Source organism: Sprattus sprattus (assembly GCF_963457725.1).
Source record: "Sprattus sprattus genome assembly, chromosome: 8".
NCBI classification, from domain to species: domain Eukaryota; kingdom Metazoa; phylum Chordata; class Actinopteri; order Clupeiformes; family Clupeidae; genus Sprattus; species Sprattus sprattus.
Genome location: NC_137927.1, coordinates 18,795,062 through 18,812,703, shown reverse-complemented (window position 1 = coordinate 18,812,703; position 17,642 = coordinate 18,795,062). Strand labels below are relative to the sequence as shown.

The 17,642-nt window shown below is 46.3% G+C and overlaps 1 protein-coding gene across 1 annotated transcript in view; it reads left to right on the top strand.

Annotated features, from left to right (window-relative positions):
- Window positions 1–17,642, top strand: part of zfhx3b (zinc finger homeobox 3b) — a 159,982-nt gene that overhangs the window by 134,581 nt on the left and 7,759 nt on the right. Inside the window, exons 5-7 of the mRNA XM_080843776.1 lie at window positions 669–776; window positions 11,859–11,992; window positions 12,651–12,851. Coding sequence (XP_080699902.1) covers window positions 669–776; window positions 11,859–11,992; window positions 12,651–12,851 — 443 coding nt within the window. The remainder of the gene's footprint in view (window positions 1–668; window positions 777–11,858; window positions 11,993–12,650; window positions 12,852–17,642) is intronic.

Here is a 17,642-nt window from a genome sequence, read left to right as displayed (position 1 = left end):
AGAGAGAGAAATACAGACAGGGAGCGAAATGAGAAGTAGCTCTTTCTGTTCAAACATGCACATGGACAGATATTTTTTTCCCTGTCTGCATACTTTTGACCGCTTTGGAAAATGTGTGTATGTCTCTACCACATGTGTGTGGTTTTGTGCTGTTTTATGCCCATATTAAACAGGGGAAGCCATAAAGATATTTATGTCATGGACTTGCATAAAGGAAGAATTATATCTTTAGAGGTAGAGTTTATATATAAGTAAATCCACAAGAATTTAATAATAATTATAATAATACTACTAATAATAATGATGTTATTAATAATAAAACTTTAGATTTTTTTTAAAGGAGGACCTTTAAATCCTCCCCATTCTGCAGGAGATTTAGAAGCAGAGAGCAGTGTATTTTTTATCTCTGTTTTGAAAGTTGCAATCAGAGAGAGAGAGAGAGAGAGAGAGAGATGGTGAAAGTGCTGCCGGTAAGCGAAGCCGCACACAGCAGGGCTGTGGGGAGAGCAGCTCCCGCCCCCTTTTGTCTCCTAACCTTGTAAATGCATGTCAGCGAATGTAATTGTTGTAAGCTCCTATAGAAAAAAACCGCCACCGCCCCTTTAAGTGCTTCCACCAATTCTGATGGAGTGGTGATTTACATATCACATCCTCTCCTCCCCCTTCAGGAGAACTGAGTGAGGATGTGGAGGCTGCCAGTGAGATCACTACAGACCAAGAGGACCAAACCAAAGACAGAGAGAGTGGGGGGGAAAAGGAGCTCACCAAAGGGACAGGTAAGGCCTCTCTCTTTACACCTCTCTTTAAAGAGGGTGGGGGGGCAGGGGGGGGTGGCAAGGGGTGGAGATTGAATTTTTTAGGAGTGGATATTTTAAAGACCAGGACTATATTCCAGCAGTGGAGGTCCTTTGTTTTGATCTAAATGGACATTTTTTACACAGCCATCAGAGCCCTTTACCTACAATGATGTAAAGTTCCATGGATCAAACGCAATTTAGTTGCTTTTCCCTCTCTTGGCTCTGCAGTCCGGCTCATTAAATGTACTCTGACAAAGTAGGCCAAATTGCCTGATTTAACTAATGTAGCCATAGAGTGACCATAGAAAAAAGCAGAAGTTTTTTTTGTCCTCCATGGCTTCTCTGAACCTGGGCGGCTTATGGGTATAATTAGGGCCTGGTTTGGCGCGCATGTGACCCCACTGTGTTGTGCTGCTGTTGTGACTGCGACAGACAGAAGCAAACACCTCTGAAGAATGCTATCAGATGGGGGGAGCAGGGCAGCAGCACGAGCTGGGCGGCAGCAGGTGCAGGTGTTGGGTTGCAGCGGGGAGGGGAGGTGTGGCCTGGTCAGGGAGGAGTGGGTGAGTGAGTGAGTGTGTGTGTGTGTGTGTTGAGGCTGTACTGGGCTGTGCTATGTTGGTGTAGCGGTGTGGGCAGTGGCACTCGCACTAAGCCAGGCCTGCGTGGGAAACCCAGGCCTGTGTAGGAGTGAGAGGTGCTCAGCATAGCGGAGAGAGAGAGTTCTGCTTCTGCCTTCAGTGCTAATGGAAGCCTGGAGTACATGAGGCTCTCAAAGGACTTGTGGGTACTTACTGAGCTGGTTGCTACCCCCTATGGAATAACAATGACGAAACCAAAATTTGCAAAACGTGTTGGTTTAATAATCGTGTTATTTAGTGTTTTAGTAGCTATATCACTGTTTATTAATTATAGTTGTAGACGCTAAGCTATATAAATATGTATACATTGCAAGGGGGCAGGAGGTATACGCAGTAGAGGGGGGATTGTGGGGATGTCCTGGGGGGATAAAAGACACTCCCCAACCCCCACCACTGCCCCTTCCTCCAGCATCTCATCTGGCCTGCGAGGCTGAGTGTGCATGCAGCCCAGCGCTCAGCAGGCCCAGCAGGCTGGCTCCTGCCCGCAGCACCCGGGGCTCCCCTCCCCTCCTCTCCCTCAGCCTGCGTCTACACAGCCCCCTCTGATCTGCCCAGCGGCAAACACTCGAAAGCAGCTCTCTCTCTCTCTCTCTCTCTCTCTCTCTCTCTCTCTCTCACACACTCTCTCTCATGCAGGGCTGTGTGTGTGCTGCAGGGAGAATGCTAACAGGTTCTCAGAAGGTGTAGTCTTTGCGTAGTTCTGAAAGATGCGCTGTGATGCGCTGTGATTGAAATGTAGGAAGTAAGATATTTAGTAGACTAGGTCCCAATTTAGTGAGAGATGCTGCAGTTGACATTCAGCGGATTCTGCACTTAAAGTCCTTAAAACAATTCACAACTTTTGCACATAGCTTTGCTTTTTTTTTTATTCAGAAAGTACAGCAGGAAGCAGGAAGTTCATTGGCATGTTTGAAACCAATTTTTTATGAAAAGAGGAAAAAAAAATGTCTTTGATATCTGAACTTTTAGTTGAAATGAGGCAGAGTTGTTTGTGTTCTTTGAAAGAGTGGCAGTCCTCTTTGATGGGAGAAGTAATGATATGCATGCCCGGCTGCAAATGGCTAAAAGTATATTTTAACACATCAAAATAAAGCACTTTTAAAAGCATTAAAATGAGCTGCATGATTAATAATTCAATCCTACCTGTGGTGCGCAGGAAGACGACTCCTCACATTAGGATTCCTCTTCCTTTCCCTACCCCCCTCCTTTTTACTTTCCGTCTTTCTTTCTTTTTTTTTTGAAAGGCATGAAATTTCATACACGAATATTCAATTCCTTTTCCTCCCCTCTGTCAGTCGCTAATCACCAAATAAGTGTGTTTCTGTGTTTTCACAAAGGGAAAAGATGTGCTTGCCTATGAAAAATGTACAGGTTCCCAGCAGCTTATTAGAAACGCTTAGTTAAAAATAGCATGTGCATTAGGGAGCCAGGTCTAGGGTGCTGTTTGATGTCTGTAGAAAAAAAAGAGATTGAGAGGTGGGGTGGGGTGGGGTGAGGTGGAGGAGCGTTTGGGGTGGAGTGGGGTGGGGTGGAGGAGCGTTTGGGGTGGAGTGGGGTGGGCCAGAGGAGCGTTTGGGGTGGGGTGGGGTGGTTAGAGAGGCAGTGGTGCAGTTTGAATCAGGATGGCTGCATTGCCATTTAAGACGAGAAAGTACAAGTGTAAAGAAGAGGGCTTTTTTCCACCCTGAAACGGCTCTGAGCTCAGATCAGCAGACAGCTTCCTGTGGACTGGCTGCTTCCTAACCTTGGCTAACGGCTCTGAGCTCAGATCAGCAGACAGCTTCCTGTGGACTGGCTGCTTCCTAACCTTGGCTGAAATGAGCACAAGTGGGGGGAGGAGAATGTATCTGGTAAACAGAGGCACGCTTGTTTTGGCTGGTGACTGTCTGAGAGGGTGTGTGCCGGCAGACGGTCTCTCAGTGTGTGTGTGTGTGTGTGTGAGTGTGTTTGTGTGTTGTACTCTGTGTTAGCATGTGTGTGTGTGAGTTGTGCTCATTGCAGTGACGTGCTGGAGCTAACCTGTTATTTAAAGGCATATCTAAAGGGATTTGAGTCACGCCGTCTGAAGCCTCGCTGTTATTAAGGTCCGTCATTAGTGTTATTGAAGTCTCTCCTCTCTTCCTTGTCATGCAGCCGTTGGAACTGGGTTGTTGAGACGTTACTTGCTTTACAAATGACAGTCACTGTCAGGTAGAGCGCATTAGCCCGCCACTGGAAGAAAGCAAGTCCTCCTATTTAAAGCTACTGTCAATCTCATCCCTCCCTTTTCATGTGCCTTTCCGCCAAGCCTGGCGTTTCATTGCAGTCATTTAGAGAGACACACGGCAGCCATGTAAATGTGTCTGTGCCGGGCATGTCATCTGATGAAGGGCCTCAATGCCACCATGGGGGTGCCGGCTGTGTTTTGTTTTCTTTATGACATGCTATAGTCAGACGTGCAGAGCTATAATATGCATATACATGTAAACACCTCCACCCGCATGTACCCATATGCACAAAGACACATGCTGTGAGATGGAAGAAAGAGAGACAGAGCAGACAAACAGACGGAGAAATGGAAAAGATGAGAACTTTGTAATGATCTGCCAAGGGGACAGCAAGGAAGAGAGTGAGAGTGATATGACACAGATCCATGAGCTGAGACTCTACACTGAAGTCATTATTTAGACAATAATATTATGCTGGCAGACGCTGCAAGTTAGCCACCCTTCCAAATAAGCATTGCGAGGCTTGTTTTCTAATGTCAAGCATAAAATATTCATAAAAGGTTAGCCTGGAGCCCTTTCTCCCTGCGCCCCGTGCCTGCTACAGCTAGCTGAGGCAGCATTAGCCAAATCAGACGGCCCAGCTTAGGACAGGCAGCCCTACCTTTATTAGAGCAGAGGGGAGACTTAATGGAGCAACCTAGCGCAGGAAGGAAAGAACACAGAGAGGAGGAAAGAGGGAGGAGAGATGAGGAGGTGGATCAGAGAGAGAGAGAGAGAGAGATGAAGAGCCAGAGAGGAGGAGAGGGATTGTTAATACACTTAAGGGCTTGGAGGAACGGCCACAATATGATTTGACATGTTTAACATAAATGTATAGGGAGGGACGGTATTGAGGTGGTCTGTATGGGGGGGGGGGGAGGGGGAATGTGGGTTGCAGTCCTCAGCAATTGAGGTTTATGAATAATTCGTCTCATATATACCCCCACCCCCTTTCCACTCCTGACTTTGAAATTGCAGGAGCCAGCGTAAGGGAGGGGAAAATAATATTACAGCGCAGGTCATCCGCATTCTGACACCGGCAGAGTACCCTGCCAAATTGGTCCCATCTCTTCTCCCTTATATATTTACTTAAACGTATGAATCCCGGTGATTGGATGAACAGGGAAGGAATTGCTTGTGTGTGCATGTGTGTGTGCGTGTGAGTCTGTGTGTTTGTGTGTTTGTGTGTGTGTGTTTGTGTGTGGTGAAGGGCAAACGGATATGGCTTGCTCTTATATGCTCCTATTGCCAAGTGTACATCAACACCCCCTGGATGCTAAGGCGTGGTACTGCATGTCTGGTTTAATATTGAAGGCATGTGTTTCTAAATGTGTATTGTCCATTTGCAGTTACACTCGAGGTGGTTTCATGGATCTGGAAGGTTTTAGGTGGATGGTCACTTATTGTGCCAAAACCGTTTGTTAGTTAGTAGTCACATATGGCAGCCTTCTGGGATATGTCCAGCAGTAATAACTACCAGATCAGAAGTATATTTTATACTTTACTTTTGGGGCACTGTGTAATGGGTATTTTGTGGTATTTAAATTGAAACAGTGGTGGAGAAAAGAGCAGTGTAACTCCTATGCACACATTACAGCTCTGCTCAATATTTACATCCTACCCCACTTCACTAGTGAGATGCAGGCCTCTTTGCATATTCATAGCATGTCCTTTGAATGCTTGTCATCTTTCAAATTAAAAATTCTTTTTTTTGTCTTTGAAGATAATAGCCCATAAATTGTCCTTGTTTGTGAGTCAAGTTCCCAGAAAGAGCAGTGTTTATACTGTCCATATTCTAATGAGCCCACAGCCCGGGCGAGCGTGGGGATGCCCTCTGAAGGTGACTGGGGCGCTGCCTCCCACTTAGTCACTCGCATGATTAATAACGTGTCCACTAATTAATATCTCCTTTTAATTTCTTCATTTTAAATTTGTCTTTGTTGCCGTCATGCCTGTAGGCCTCCCGCCCGCCACAGACGCCAGGCAGCTCTAGCCACACGGTGGAGGTGGATTTTCATTTAATAAAGGCTTATACACCAAGGATACCAAGATATGATGAGCTCCGCGTTTGGCATAAGGCTTTTGGTTGTAATTTTCTTTATTTGAAATTAATTGATGCAGAGTAATTACCTGAGAAATATGAGGTGAAATGGAACATAGCCCACTGTCGCTCAGGGCTCCAACATGGTCTGTAGATTAAAAAGACGGCTACAAAAAAATGAGGAGGAGGAGATGGAGGGAGGGGGGAAGATAATATTCAGTTATTGTTAGCAAACGTATTAAAAGTGAATGACTTTTTAGCACCGGGGAGTTGAACCTGCTTTTCCATATTAATGGTTAAATTGCTGAGGGACCGGGGGCAGGTTTTCACCCCTGTGTCAGGAGCTGAGAGGGGGGGTGGGGGGAGAGAGAGGGGGAAGAGGGAGCACCCATGACAGAGCAATGGAGAGGGAGCAAGGGAGAGCTGGAGAGGTGAGGATGGCTTTGGATATTGAAGTGAGGTAGACGTGCCTGGCTCTGGGCTCACCGGCGAGCAGGAAGTGGCGGCCCGGGAGGTGAGCAGCAGGCGTCTGGCAGCTCAAGCATTTTACAGCCGGAGGCTCCGGCATTCTGAGGCCAGCAGGGATATTTTGAAATCGCTGTAAGATGTCTCAGAGCGAAGCCTGTGAGCCGCTGACTAGATGGTTGCACTTTTTTATTCCAAGGTCCTTTGGGGCGATGTCTCGAGAGTGGCACTCCTCCCGACAGTCGAGGCATAGGCAGGCCCTCACCTCTGATGCCATGGGAAATCTTTTTTTTTCCTCTTCTTCTTCCACATCTTTCTCAACTTCCTGCCTTCACCAATCAGCGTGCGGCGTTTGGGTTGCACCCCGCTGGCAGAATATTCCCAAGGATGGAGGCGGTAATGACATGATGGCAGCTGGGATTGCATTCCTGGAAGATTTCAGTGCTGGAGGAGCTGTTGTGTTAACACCAAGGCCGACTTGTGTTGGTTTGTCACTCCAGCTGCCATCTTTTTTTCACCCCCCCTCACTCCCCACCCAACAAGCCCCCTGATTGCTCCAGAAACCCCCAGCCCTGCACTGATAACCCCTGAGCTGGCCGAGTAATGCAGGAGACTGAGCCTGCAGGAGGAGGTGAGAGAAGGTGCCAAAGTCCAATTCACTTACGGGACTCGACAGCACAAAGGCCTTCAGTTTACCGAAAAGAGCCATGAATTAATAATCACCTAATTGACTTTTAAGATTTTTTTCCCCCATCCTCCTCCTCCTCCTCTTCCCTTCCTCCCTCCCATCTCTTCGCCTTTTGTACTGCGAGATGAAAGTCTTGTCTCGTATGTCTGACTGAGTTTTATGTGGAGAGGCTGCTCTGGACAGGTCAGCAGAAGACTGTCCACCTTCATAGGTTGGTCTTGGTAACATCTTTAAAAAAGAGACAAGCACATTAGATGGGAAGTTTGGATCTGATAGATACTGCAGGCAGGATGGCGGCTTCAATCATTGATGAATCATTGAATCAAGTTGAATAACCACCATTGGTGGGGTGGGAAAGAAATTAGGTTGGGGTAGGAGAAATTAAAAACATGAATGGCCCAAATCCTCTTGTAGCCATTCTGTAAGAGTGACGTTTTGGACCTGAATGTCTTTGTCACCATTTTATGCCGTCTGTTGTTTTTCTGAAGGGCAGCCAAGTCCTGACTTTGACAGGCAATGGTCCTTGTCGTTACCTCTGTCATCGGTGTCACCTTTTTGATCCCCTTGAAGTCATGGAACCGTTCACCGCTAATCTTCTCTCTGTGCTGAGCCAAATGCACACACGTTACACTCGGAGTGCCCCAGGAGGCTCAGGTCTTTCCATCAGAAGCCAGTGTTCTGGTCATGGTCTGTTTCAATAGATCTTTCTGGCTCTGATGCAGGTCCATGTTCCATTGCCAGCCCAAGCTTGCCACATTTAGACCGTGTACATGCACACACACACACACACACACACACACACACACACACACACACACACTCACACACACACACACACACACACTCACACACGAAAGTATTTCTCTCTGTACTCCCTCTCGTTCCAGTATGTTTTCTGCTTCGCTCAGTGGTGGTTGTGATGGGGTTCGTTTTCTTCTTCTTTTACTTCATCCTAGCCCCCGTAACAACAACAACAACAACAAAAAACAGGACACGGTAGCTGGACTTTCTCGTCACGGGCTTTGTGGCAGAAGCAGGGTTTTGTATTTTGGTCGGTGGCTGTTGAGAGCGAGCGATTGATCAGATTTATGAAGTCCTAACAGGGCATGACGAGGTGAGGTAGCCCCCACCTTCACCAGCCCAACCCTCCCAGGCTTCAGAGAGGCAGAAACCTGATGGGCATTACTGGTCTCTAGGGAGACACTTCAAGCTGCCCCTGAACCATATAGCTACATTAGTTCAGCTGATGAGTCGAATGAAGTAGTTTGTTTGTATGACTTTTGGACCCTCTGTACAGTGCCATGTTTCTGTGTTTGATTTAAGGTGGTAGTACTGAATAAAGGTTCATGCAAACCTAAACCTCAGCTGAAAGCTTCTTAAACACCTCAAATTAGAGAAAGAGTCTGGCATCGGCGCAGGACTGACTGTTTCCCAGCATGTGCTGCCCATTAGCCTGTCCCGATAGAGGACACCAGACTCATTTTACGCTTTTCTTTGGTATTTGCTGCTGCACACTCAGGCTCAGACAGCAGCCTCCGCTTCCAACTCCCAGCTCCCAGCTGCCAACTCTGGGCCCAAGCCTGTGGACCTCAGCAGCCGACACTTTAGTTCCAGCTGTTTGTCTGCTTTCAAATGGCTGCCCGACCTGTTCACATATGTGCAGTTTTATGGGTGTCTGTCTGTCTGTCTGTCTGTCTGTCTGTCTGTCTTAGTTAAGTTAAGTTTAAAAGGCATTTGAGAGGTGGACACAGAACACATAACACATGTTTAGGAAAGGCGATAAGACCTCGGCATAAGCCATAAGGAAGAAAGACAGAGAGAAGCAGGGTGAGACGAAGACAGTGGGACAGTGGAAAGGAAGAAGACCTCTCCTGAAGGTGGGAAATGGCGTTAACTGGAGGAGGAGTATAAGTGAACCGACAGAGGAAGTGGCATGGACAGTGAGAGAGGTTAATGTGACAGAATGGGAGGATCCTTTGTTTAACATTTCCTTTGTTTATTGGTGGAGATGTGTAATGGGATTGGCCCTGACTGGACCCTAATTGGGCCTGGCCAGCTGATCCCAGTGTTTCTGTGAGATCCGGCAAGCTGCTCCCAACCAAAGCAGAAGCCCCAGCCCCTGCACTTCCACCCACCCACTGTGCAATCAGCTCAGCTGCCTCCGTCCTGATTGGAGGTGACACTTTAATGTCTGGAGCAGTGGGATGGTCAGCCCTGCTTAACCTGACCCTCTCTGCCCAAGCTTCTCACCCCCCTCCACACACACACAAACACACACACACACACACACACACACACACACACACACACACACACACACACACACACACACACACACACACACACACTAACTACCCTGCTCTCAATTTGCCCTTGCAGGACTGTACGAATCAGGCCAAATTTAACTCTTTATGTCCTCGTTAAGGGCTCGGCTGGCAGTGGGTCCGTCTTGAGTTTCACAGTGAATTCTTTCCGCTGGCGGAGCGCCGGGTCGTGGGCTGCCTGGCTCGCCCCCCAGCTCTGGCTCCGAGTGGATTTAGCTCCTTTACGAGGGCCGGCTTAACTGAGTATTTTTACTCGACTGCAATGCCTTTCTGCTCGCCGCTCCTGTTTTGTTTGCATCTTCTTCCCTGTCTATCTCTCACTCTCTCTCTCTCTCTTTCTCTCATTCTCTCTCACTCTTTCTTTCTCTCCCTCCCTCCCTCCGGTTCTCTGAATAGGCAGTGCGGCCGATGCACCCAGGTTAGCTGGGCGCCGAGCCTCTTGTTGTTTAGTGGGACTCAGTGGGGATGGTGAGCGCAGGCGACGCGGCGGCATTGTGAAGCCTGGTGCAGGTTGCATTAAAGGGATTAGCCGTGTGCAATGTTCTGCCAGCTAGCCGAGCATATTTGAGACGGCAGCAACTGCGTGTGATTATCACAAAGGGGGGATACCTGACAATTACCCACCTCTGCACCTCCTACACACTGCCTTCACTCCCTCCAACCTATTCTTCTCCTTTTCTTTGTTCAGTCGGCGGCACGTGATCAGCAATTTTATGTTATGTGGACTCACACTTTTAGGATGTGTGATGTGTTCTCTCCACTCCTCTCCATTGAGTTGGTCGTAAGATGATTTTCTTGTGTAATTCTACACTAGTAATTACTGGTGCTCAGATAAGCATCTTCCATTCAACACATCATTTATCCAAGTGGCTATTTAGTGTGTAGTTCTATTCAAAGCAACTTCAGCAGTATGTGTACTCCTTGGACATTCAGCCTACAGGCTTGGTCTTGCTAGCACCTTACCGCCACCCATGGGTCATAGTCATTTTATACCACACGATACACGGAGACTCAATCAGGCAATGGTAGAAAAATCAGGAACAGGGTTTTATTTACAATGATGCGCATCAAGGGAGAGAGGGCATGGTTCACCAGCTTCTCTGTTCTAGTCTCAGTTTAAGTATCTTTGGTCTGACAGGAGAGGGTGGTGTTAATCACAAAGCTCGGATTACGTGGGCCACCCTGGGTCCAGCGCTAACGTGTGAGAAAGAACAGATACCAACCGACGCAGGATATGCACTCAGGAGTCAGAGCGACCCTATGGCCTTCGAGACACAACCAAAACACCCCAGGCCTTATCACTGAGAAGCACAGAGGCACACAGATAGAATCACAAAGGCACATGAGTTGTAAAATCATAAATCATAAATACGAATCATGAGATTTTAGTTCTGACTGGAATCTCTCTCAGAACTAAACAGTATCTCACATTTGCTTAAGATGTCAGGCTCAGTTAAAGCACTGGTACACTGTTGCACATGCTAAAAAAAAATGAGACCCATCCATATGGGGAAAAGACTGGAGGCAGATGTTTGGTGTGGGCACCTCTCCATCCAAACCCCAGGAACATTCTACTTGGCCTAAAGTAGACCTAGGCACCTCTTGTGGGCGGATTAGCTGCTTACAGAATTCCAATTAAATTGAGAGTTGCTCTGGCACTCTCTGGCGAGAGGCAGGCACAAAGAGCAGGAGGATTTACCTGAGCAGGGTCAAGCTGTAGGTCAGCGATACCAGCAGGATTTGGGGGGATCCTGAGCCTCCAGCTCCTCCAAAGCCCCCTGCACGCCCCAGCCAAATCACACCAGTCCTTCAGCTGGCACCATTTCATACAGCCCCTGGAATCAAAGGGCTCAAAATCTCACCTGGTTTTAATTGCTCTGAGCAGAGTAAAGATGGCTGCATGGCAGAGCATTGGCTCCACTGGCGTTTTTACTTTAGTTCAATTTTATATGAAACTCACCAATTCATGCTGCTGTTTCCTCTCGTCAATTTGATCAGTTATAGGACTGCTGACAAGAAGAATATATGCTTAAGCATATCTGAATTTAAATTAAGCATATATGAGTAACTTCTTAGTTCATATGTATATTTATGTACACATATTTCCTTTTATTCAAAGAAGAAAATAGGGTCAGGGCTCAAGCAAGAGTGATGGGCCTCTTTTAGATAAAATGTTGTCTGATCAGACATGCCATGACTGTGATGGGCACCTCACAAGTCCCCTGGATTCCTCCACTAAAGCGCCGCTTCAAACGCTGAGGCGGAGCAGAAGCCAGAGCAACCTGATGTGGCAAACGAACGTTTTGATTAGACGTCTCTGCTGGTGTCTGATGTCCTAACCATCCAACATTGGGAGAGACAGCCCGTCAGGGAGAGCTCTGAGTGCTTGTCTGCTTGGTGGCATGGGAGGGGTCTTTGAAATGGCGTGGCAGTTTGCACAGGAGGGCCCTGTCTCCACCTCGCCTGCCCAAACTCTGTTAAATATGCCTCTGTCACAGTTAGGGAAAGACATCCTTAAGCCCTTTATCCAGCCTTTGTATTGATTGATTAGTACCCTCTTTAGAAATTCTCTGCCCTATCTTGACTAAGTGTATTTTCTCTCCTGTGTTTGTGTGTACAGCAGCAGCAACAGCAGCCGCAGCAGCATCAGTGGCAGCAGCCAGCCAGTCGGAGAGGGAGCGGTCGGATTCCCCGGCTCCCTCCAAGCGCCCGTCCTCGAGGTCTGGGGCTGCAGAGAGCCCCCTGTCCTCCAAGCGTCCCCGGACAGCTGAGAAGAGTGCTGCAGAGCAGGTGAGCGGAGGTGTCATTAGCACTGGTAGCCATAGTGATGTAGAGACTTAACCTGATCTGCACTGTCAGGGATACAGCAGTCAGTCAGTGCCGCCACTACCCATTTAAACATGTTGATTTGTGTGTCATTCTCTAGCATCTGCCTCAGCTTGTATTGCCAATGGGAATAGTTTGCTATGAAAGCCTCACCCTTGGAAATTAATTACTGAGGAGAAAAACTCAGCATTTTCTGAAGTTCAGTAAAGCTGGACACTCTTGCATTATGCAAACAGGGTGTTTTCATCCGAAGATTATTTTTTTCCTTTTTTGCCACACTTGCATCACTAATTGCTCAAAAAGGTAGAAAATCAATACAATATTTGACAGCTGAGAGGCCTTTGAAGTGTCTGCCAGGGTTTTCTGCCACTCACGGTAACCCACCGTTCCCTGTTCAGAGGAGATCTGTTCCTAGAGGAAAAGAGTCCCCACTTCTCTCTGTATCACGCTTTTTTACTCCCATCACTCCCTCTAAACAAAACCTCTCTCTCTGCCTGTCATTCCCTTCATACACAACCTTCTCTGTCATCCCTCCACATTCATATCCTCTTATCAATCCAACACAATCCCTCCATCTTCATCCATCCATCATTGAATCCATTCCTTCCTCCCCCTGCTCCAGATGTACCAGTGCCCCTACTGCAAGTTCACCAACACGGATCTGAACCGGCTCAGGATGCACGTCATGACTCAGCACTCGGTCCAGCCCATGTTCCGCTGCCCGCTCTGCCAGGACATGCTCAACAACAAGGTTCACCTGCAGTTCCACCTCACGCACCTGCATAGCGTGGCGCCCGACTGCGTTGACAAGCTGATTTCCACTGTGAGTGTACGTCAATCTGTGTGTGTGTGTGTGTGTGTGTGTGTGTGTCTGTGTGTGTGTTTGTGCTTAGATTTGTTTTCACAAAGTCTGAAAAGAAGTTAGCTTTTTAACCCTTTTGAATATTGAATTCTGAAATTAGCACTCGATGCGACCAACATTAAGTTAGAGCCACGCATAAACGTATTGTTACACAACCCAGATTATGTATTTCGTCGTTTTCATTTCTTCCAGTATCAGGCTTTTATATCTACATTGCTCATAGTACCCTAAACTATCAAATTGAAACATGCTGTAAATGGCCTTCTGGCTTTCTCTCTTCGCTGTTGAATACTCTTGCTTGACACGTTTTCCATCTGTTGAAGTATTGAACCCTATTCATACACCCAGGAAACCATGTAGGTTGTGATCCTGATGTTATTATATGGAGTACTTGCTCTTGACCTCCCTGTTGCAGAGACACAGACCTGCATGAAGGCATGATTACATGACGTGTCTCAGCCACGGGGCTTTCAGTTGGCACACAATGACGGAGCAAATGTCACGCCTCCCGGCACTCTGTCCATTGTCATTTTTAATCACACTTTTAATCACATCTTTTTGAGGCACTAAAGTGTCTTTTTAGTCCTCTATTAGTCAGTGGAGCTAGTAGAGAAACGGTGGAGAATGAGGCCTGCTGGGCTTTTAGTTATTAGTGTGCTCCATACTGACTCCGTCTGCAAGTACACGCAAGACTATATTCCCCTGTTGGACGTGGCGCCATCGTGGCCATGTCAAGGACCAGTGTGGGACAGGGCAGAGCCTGTTTGCTTGCTCCATGTGGATGAGTCACTCTTTCTCTCTCTCTATTTCTCTCTCTATTTCTCTCTCCCTCTCTCTCTCTGTCTCCCTCTCTCTCCCTCTCTCTCCTTCTCTCTCTCTCTCTCCCTCCCGCACTCTTACTCACTTCGCCTGAGTGTAATGAAGGTTGTCTCTCCCGTCTCCTTCTCTCTAATTGATGACATTTGAGGCTTAATCAAAACACAAAGGAAACTGTTAATTGTGAAATGGCCCCTGGGCGTCCTGTTGACTCACTTGAAGTCAGATATTATGGGTTGGGGTGACTGAAGGCGGTGGGAGGGGGGTGAGGAGGGGGGATTGATTCTGTAGCGATCCTTCGACTCAGCCATTGTCTTGACATGCCCACTGTCAATGAGCCTTTTTCCCGTTTCATTATGTTATCACAGTCAATTGAGGAAGTGAAAGAACATGCAGTAGAGAGAAAGAGAGAAGAAGAAAAAAACGATAAACTGCGGGTCTCTAATAGGCGATTCTGTTGTTCGCCCCACGAGCAGCTCTTCTCCCTCTCTTTTTATTTCTCTCTGGTGTGCTTTGACAGTCTCCATGTGTCTGTGATCACTCCAGTTCTATTCAAAACAAAGGCTTTTATTATTAATATATTCAGGTAATTGTGACACAGATGAATTGAAATTTAATGAGTGGACCCCCCTCCTCCTCCCCCTCATGTAATGACATGCAAGTCCAGGCAATGCAAATATTATTATTCACTATTTTTTAATCTAACTTGCCAACCTGAGGTCTCGAGTGACTTTCGAGAGCCATGTTGCCGCAAGGCTAAGAGCTTCGGGGGAGAGAGAGAGAGAGAGAGAGGGAGAGAGAGAGAAAAGTACCATCCAGAATTTGCTTTCCCCTTCTCACCCAATCCACTCAATCCTGGAGGTCCTCAAAGCCTCAGCGTGACTTGGTGATGTGTTGTCTCAGCATGGGAATGCTCTGTGGGGATTGGGGTTGCATCAGTGAAAATGTAAGAAAAGTTATTTAAAAAAAAAAAAGCTCCAGAGATGTAGTCTGTGAAGTGCTTCTCCCAGACTGATTAACACTGGGAATGAAGAGTACATTGAAAGCGGAGCGGGAAATATTCTCATCGTTGTCAAGACATGTCGGAGGGGGACATTCTTTCATATTAAGAAGTAACACTTACATCATCCCTCTTTAAGTCGCCTGACTTCATTACTAAAATCCCTCGGTATTGGGGGCCTTTTTCATCCTTCACTACCCCCCACCCCCCACCCCCCGAGAGAGAATTTACTTGATTTCAAGTCAGTCAGAAGAGGCCATCTATGAAAACTATAGCTCTTGTTTCACTATTCTCAGCCAGTTCTAGGGATAAAGAGGAAAATGTTTGTTATTTTCTTAACTTCAGCGCTGAATGGCTTACTGACCCATGCCTCAGAGTAACTGTGTCCCTAACTCCAGTGAAGCCATCTCTCTCCTCTCATCTCCTTTCCTCTCCTCTCCTCTCCGCTCCTCTCCTCTCCTCTCCTCTCCTCTCCTGTCCTCCTCTCCTCTCCTCTCCTCTCCTCTCATCTCCTTTCTTTCTCCGCTCCTATCTCCTCTCTCGGTCCCTGCAAGCAAATATTAGGTGTGGAGGACGTAATATATTTTCTTTTATAGAGAAGATAATGCACAGGGTATCTACAAGAGGGGCAGGATAGAAACAGATTTGATGGGTACCATATCCCTCTTACTTGTCCTGCCGATGCTCCCTAATGAATTCTGCAATAGGTGACTTTTATTTCTTGCAGACTATGCATAAAGATACACACTTAAGATATAAATGCACATCATTCCTCCATCTCTATCTATCTCTCTATCTCTCCCTTTTTCTCTTTCTCTATCACTCTCTCTCTCTCTTTCTCTCTCTCTTTCTCTCTGCTAGCACTATGTCTCATTTTCTGTCTGTCTAAGATAGGGGTAATGAAAATAATTGTGCTTCATTAATTCTGAGTCTGGCTAGATGATAGCCATTTGGAGCTATGTTTGCCAATTAGCCGGTCCAAATTAAAAGTGACCTTGGGATACTCTTAGTGCTTGCTTCTCGTTCCCTAATTAAGCAGTTGTCTAGAAACAGTCCACTTTGTAATGTAAATCACTGGCGTGATTTGTTTTCGTAACTCGCCGAGCTGGTCATACTCATTTTCTGCTTTCACTTTGGAGGAGATTGTGAAAGGTTGTAAAAAATTATATGAATATGAATTTTATTTCTGTGTATTTCTAATTAAACTAATTGCATACTGATGGACAAGAGAGTCCTGTCTGTTCCACTTAAACCCCAGTTGTACTGACTGGCTGTGGCTGGGAGGAATGGCAGTCCTCTCAGGGTGCGTCTCAGGCTGACTAAATCATTCTGGAGCATCCTTTGCTTGGAGACCTTTTCTTTGCTGTTCATTTGGAGAACAGTGCTCCTGGCTGATATTTAAAACGGCTCTGACTTCAGGCCACAGATCCAAACATTGAACCATAACACAAGCTCTACAGCTGTTTATTATGCACAGTCTTGCAGATATAAGCATGTTTTGGGTTATTTGGATTATTTGAGATTTAGATTATTTGAGGGTTTTCATCTAGCACACTGGCGAGGCTCAAACAAAGCAGTATCCATTGAAACCAATGCAGTATGCACATATTATTTCAAATAGCAGATTTATTTATTTTTGAAGCAGAAACCTCCCACGCACATAATCGAAGGATATGAGGTTGATCGGCTCTGACTTTAAGGTATAGACAAGGTATACAAGAGTATAAAGGGAGCAAAAAGACTGAGGAATAGAAAGGTAGTAGCATGTGGGGTGGGGTGTATGAATTAAAATGCTGTGTGGGGAGTGGATGTGATTATTCTGTTTGGGGAGTTAATTGAAAGAAGGTGAAGCCGGTAGTGCCTCATCTTGCAGACTCTTCCAATCTCAATCACTGATTATTGTTAAATAGGGGCCGCTTAATGAGTGCATTTGATGAATTGTTGTGTTTTTTTCCGAGAGAGAGAGAGAGAGAGAGAGAGAGAGAGAGAGAGAAAGAGAAAGAGAGAGAGAGAGAGAGAGAAAGACAGGGAGAGATTGAGGAGCTCGAGGGAACATTGGAGTATACAAGAGGTGGGGGGTTGCCAAGATAGAGGGAAGGTTCCTGTCATTCACACATGATTGACTTCAACCTTTTGAGAGCACAGGAAACCTGGCTGCACTCCTGCACTTTTTAATCAATATTCATTGCTTCTTGAAACGGTCTAATTAAAAATACAGCAAGAATGATTGAACTAGAAGAAAGAGGCACATGGAAATGCACTTTTTCCATTCACGATAAGCTTCATACATTAAAATCTACAAACATGCAAATCCATTTTGTGAGGTATTTGCCAAATGTTGTTGTTTTAGTCTTCCTTTGGTGAGGTGAATGAACATTGTACACTCAGAAGGTGATCCGTGTACGCAACAGACTGGCACTCTCGCTCACTGCTCTTATCTTTTGAAATAGAATGCACTTTTTACAAGGAGAGAGAATTATTTAATTAGGCTACCTAATAAGCTTTACTCTTGGCCAAGGTGGGCCTTTCAGCCCATCCCACTAATTGGCTGCAGCAGAGAACTTTCCAGGCACATGACAAAACACTAGCAGTGATCAAAGTGCAAATTATAAGGAAAGCGAAGAAAGTAGATATAATATGATTCATTTCTGTGTGAGTGCAGGTGTGCATGGGTGTGTGTTCTCAATTTATATGACTATTTTTGTTACATCCATAATTTAAATTGCTGTTCTGTCTGCCATCAGTTTCTTGCCTTTTTCTTAATATAGTTCTCTTTAGTGTTAAATTTAATTGTGAAGCTGTAGTTGATGTAGTTGTAGGTACTTATTCACCATGCCCTGGCACCCTTATTGTGTACGCATCGTTGCAAGTATCTGAGCTTTCCTGCCACCTATAAAAGAGAAACTGTGAAGGTGGACCTGCAATTAACGAGGAGC